Source organism: Pundamilia nyererei, unplaced genomic scaffold, assembly GCF_000239375.1.
Source record: "Pundamilia nyererei isolate P.nyererei 1_Seehausen unplaced genomic scaffold, PunNye1.0 scaffold00008, whole genome shotgun sequence".
Classification (NCBI taxonomy): domain Eukaryota; kingdom Metazoa; phylum Chordata; class Actinopteri; order Cichliformes; family Cichlidae; genus Pundamilia; species Pundamilia nyererei.
Window position 1 is genome coordinate 3,278,398 of NW_005187409.1, and position 4,127 is coordinate 3,282,524.

At 37.5% G+C, this 4,127-nt stretch overlaps 1 protein-coding gene across 2 annotated transcripts in view; it reads left to right on the top strand.

The window, feature by feature from the left end:
• The first annotated feature begins 316 nt into the window (after nucleotides 1-316).
• tm9sf5 (transmembrane 9 superfamily protein member 5) overlaps nucleotides 317-4,127 on the top strand; it is a 13,471-nt gene continuing 9,660 nt past the window's right edge. Inside the window, exons 1-5 of one of the 2 annotated variants that reach the window (XM_005722966.1) lie at nucleotides 317-673; nucleotides 1,826-1,893; nucleotides 2,004-2,097; nucleotides 2,193-2,323; nucleotides 2,487-2,616. In XM_005722966.1, the coding sequence (XP_005723023.1) occupies nucleotides 533-673; nucleotides 1,826-1,893; nucleotides 2,004-2,097; nucleotides 2,193-2,323; nucleotides 2,487-2,616 (564 nt within the window). In that variant the 5' untranslated portion in view covers nucleotides 317-532. The remainder of the gene's footprint in view (nucleotides 674-1,825; nucleotides 1,894-2,003; nucleotides 2,098-2,192; nucleotides 2,324-2,486; nucleotides 2,617-4,127) is intronic. The other variant, XM_005722967.1, reaches the window with a different exon arrangement.

Here is a 4,127-nt window from a genome sequence, read left to right on the forward strand (position 1 = left end):
ATAGCTTACATTATGGATTATAAGTATGTCATTTTCCAACTTTTACGAATGCTTGATTGAAAACAAGGACTGCTATGAGTTATCAATAAGCAACGTCAGTCTTAATTCCACGGTGTCATTGACTTCCGATTTTCTCCTGTTAAATTAAAAGCATAAAAAGCGCATTAACGTATGGAATTGTACTTTTAATTTGTTTTTATTCAAAATAAAGTAACCTAAAACATACCCCTGGCATATATACACCAGTTATTAATTCTTTAAATCTTTAGAGGTAACAGCTTAATTATTATATACATTTATTTTGAGGGTAAAATATTTTAACATCCGGTATACGTCTTGTGACTTCCGCATAGCTTGACAGAGGTGGACGTCAGCGCCGTGCTGGTTGTTCCAGACCGTTCAGCTCAGTTGCTGTTTCTGCAAGCCAGGGACCTAGCATATAGCTCGTCGTTGCTAGCAGCCGTTACGTTTCTTTCGAAGAAGACACCCCAAGTAGCAAACAAAATCTTCGAAGAACCGTGTCCGCAATAAAATGAGGATGCGGATACATTTTAGTTTTGCGCTTGTTTGTTTGTTAGCCCTATATATCCGTTCATTCTCGGCGTTCTATCTTCCGGGTTTAGCCCCAGTGAGTTTTTGTGATGAAGAATCCAAAGCTGGTGAAGACTGCCAGGTATGGTTGATTCCTACGACTCAAATTGTTATGTAACGTAGTAAATGTGATGATGAATTGGTATTTAGCGTTTTCTATATCAGTCTCCTAATCTTACCTACTCATGCTAGTTGGACAGCCCTCTCCTAGGCCTCGGCTATTGCCTGGAACAGGAGCGTAGGCAAATATTCTGGCGCATTGTTAATTGTTTTTTTTTATTTGCGCTGACTGCTAGTGCCAACTAAATAAAATTCTTTCTGACTGGAATTACTGTTTTCACCAGTCTAGCATGAGACTTAGCACAATCGGGCTGGTTCAATTACTGAATGATAACCTGACGATGTCCAGTTGCGATGAAATAAAAGCCTTTTTACACCTGAATTACAGGAAGTACCTGAACGTTTGACCCGCTTAGTCAGAGGGGGCTGGTGGCTCTGTTATGCATTTACAGGCATTTTACAAGCGCAATTTCGGGCAACTAGTGTGTTAAGGAAGGGTGAGTGTAAATCAATACATACATGTACGTACATGTGGTTTGAACGCCTTCAACTTGTAGTTTTGTTAGAATAACAGTGCCAATATCCATAGGGATTACAAGGCTTCGGGTATTACTGAATGGAAAAACTTTATAGAAGATTGACGTCCTCCAGTAGAGTCCAGATTCTTTTACAATCAATAATAAGTGGCTTTTAACCTGTTCTGACACCCAGTATTGGTCCAACACATTACATTAAGACAGTTTTTTTTTCTCCCACAAATGCTTTGTCATGTACCACAAATTGGTACATATTTATTAAAAACCATGCATGTATTAACTGCCTAACTATTCAGCACTCATAACAAGGACTTTGGTTGTTTTTTGCTCACAAATTGGCTTGTAAGGCAGCTTTGTTAAATTTAAATAAAGAAAAGGAATTAAAGAAGGGTGGCTATGGATTCCCCAGCTCCTCTACTCTGCATATCAGAGTATCCTTGGTCTAGAAACTGGACTCTGAGTTCTCCTCGACGCATCAGTTGGTGTGTGTGGCATAGGCATAGATTAAGTGCGTATGGTGCATGTGTATGATTGGATAAATGAGACTTGTTATAGAAAGCGCTTTGAGTGCTCAAATTCAGTAGAAAGGTGCTATAGAATTACCAATCCACAAGTGTTTCTTTCTTTTTTTTAAACAGACAGATATTCAGCTGTTTGTCAATCGCCTAGACTCAGTGGAATCAGTTCTGCCTTATGAGTATGACGTGTAAGTAGCATTTAATGTTTTTTTTTTCTTCTCTTAATTGCATTTGACTGGCCTTTTTTGTCTCATTGTGATCCTTTCTATGTGTGTGACAATCTGAAACTTCGTTAAAGGTTTGACTTTTGCAAAGATGTCGAAGAATTAAGGCCTTCTGAGAACCTTGGACAGGTACTGTTTGGTGAACGAATTGAGTCTTCACCATACAAGGTGGGTGTTATCAGGAACAGTGTGAATTAACTCTTGTTTGTTTACTATATCCTGTTGATGTAACATGACTCTGATCTTCTTTTTTTTCTCCCCAGTTTAAATTTAATAAAGGTTTTAAATGCAAGCAGGTGTGCTCCACAAAAACCTACAAGCAAGGAAATAAGGATGATATAGCTAAACTGGACTTTATTAAAATGGGAATGCAGCTGAACTATCAGCACCACTGGTTAGTAGTAGTACCGCACTGTAGTACCACGCTTTCTATGCTTTGTGTTTTGCAGTACTTGTTTGTACAATGGATGAAAATGTTAATAAACTGTATGCATCAAGGTTGAAGTTAACCCCATTTTTTCTTCTTTTTTCTTTCTTTCTTTTTTTTTTTTTTACAGGATCATTGACAACATGCCAGTTACTTGGTGCTATGATGTGGAAGATGGTCAGAAGTACTGCAATCCAGGTTTCCCCATTGGCTGCCTTGTTGCAGGAGATGGCAGGGCTAAGGATGCATGTGTGATCAATGTGAGTTTCTGGCTTTAAATAATTGTGATGTGGATACAGAACATATCACTGGACAAAAACAAGAAGGAATGTAAATTATGGTTATTATCAGTAAAGGAATGTAAGCAAAGGTGTGACAGAACATTTATAATGTAACACACACAACACCCAGTCTATCTTACCTTCTGTCAATCAGCCACTTCATTGATTTGAGCTTCACTCAGACTTACTGGCAACACGAATGGGCGGTAAGGTGCTCATTTTGACAGCAAGTGTTGATTTAGTTTTAGTCACAGACTTGACTAAAAATTTATTTTGTTTTTGTCATTCTTTTAGTTTGAGTCTAGTTTTAGTTGGTTAAATATCATAAGATTATAATAGACTAAATCTAAAATTTATTCATTTGGCTAAATAATAAAGTTTTAAAAGTTTGTGTTTTTACTGGTGAGTTGCACCACATGGTTTACAAAATGTCTTGTTTTCCTTGACATTGAATGCAACATGTGTCCATATGTCTACACTTCTCCTAAGTGTTGCCATTTTGTTGCATTTTCATGAGAAACATTGAGCAGTTGTAGCAGTTGAGTAGTTGTACTACTACTATTTTGTTTTTGTGTCAATACATTTCAACATAGTTTTTGTCCTTGTGCATTAGTTTTTATTTAGTTATTGTGTTGTTTTAATCAGGAAACAAAAAAAAGCCGCTGACAAAAGACAAAAGGGACTCAGTGGTGTGTAAAGATGCTGTTCTGGTTGACTGAATATTTAAGTAAGAAAAGACTTGTTTCATTCAGCACTTATCAGAGAAGTTGTCTTGACCTTTTATTCACCTTCCACAAAAGAAGACTAACCAGCTCTGTTTGATTAGCAGGACTTGTAACAGAGAGAAAGAATGGCATCATATGAGTATTAGGTTAGGTATTGTTATTTGGCACCAGTTTACATGTCAAAGTATCCTTAGGCAAGATACTGAACCCTAAGTTGCTTGCGTCCATTGCAGTGTGTATGTGTGTAAATTAGTGCTGTCAGGGTTAATCTTGTTAAAATGACATTAATGCGGCAAATCTCCGTTAGCAAGTTACCGCGTATGGGGTTCGTATGGGTGCTTGAAATCCTTGAATTCTAATGTTGTCTTTTCAAGGTTTGAAAAGTGCTTGAATTTCAGATGTGGCGCTTAAAAGTACTTGAAAGTGTAACTGTATTTTATTCACCACAAACAACTATCTGATTGAATAGTTTTCTTATCAGATAGAGAAATGAAATGAGTCGCAAAATGTAAAAGCAAAATTTCCCCACCTGGGCTGCCTTGCGTCTCTGTCTGTTTCAACGTGTAACCCCGCCCCTCCCTTGGCCAGTCGGGGATGAGTGCGCTAACATACTGTAGGTTGCTGTTTTAATGTATTTGATGGAAAACGACAAGAGCGGAGTTTGTGCTCTCCAGTCGCATGATAGGTGAGTCCTAGTAAATAATTTTCCAGTACGTGTACGTTACACATGCTATTTTTAAAAAAATGATGATTATTATTTTGCTA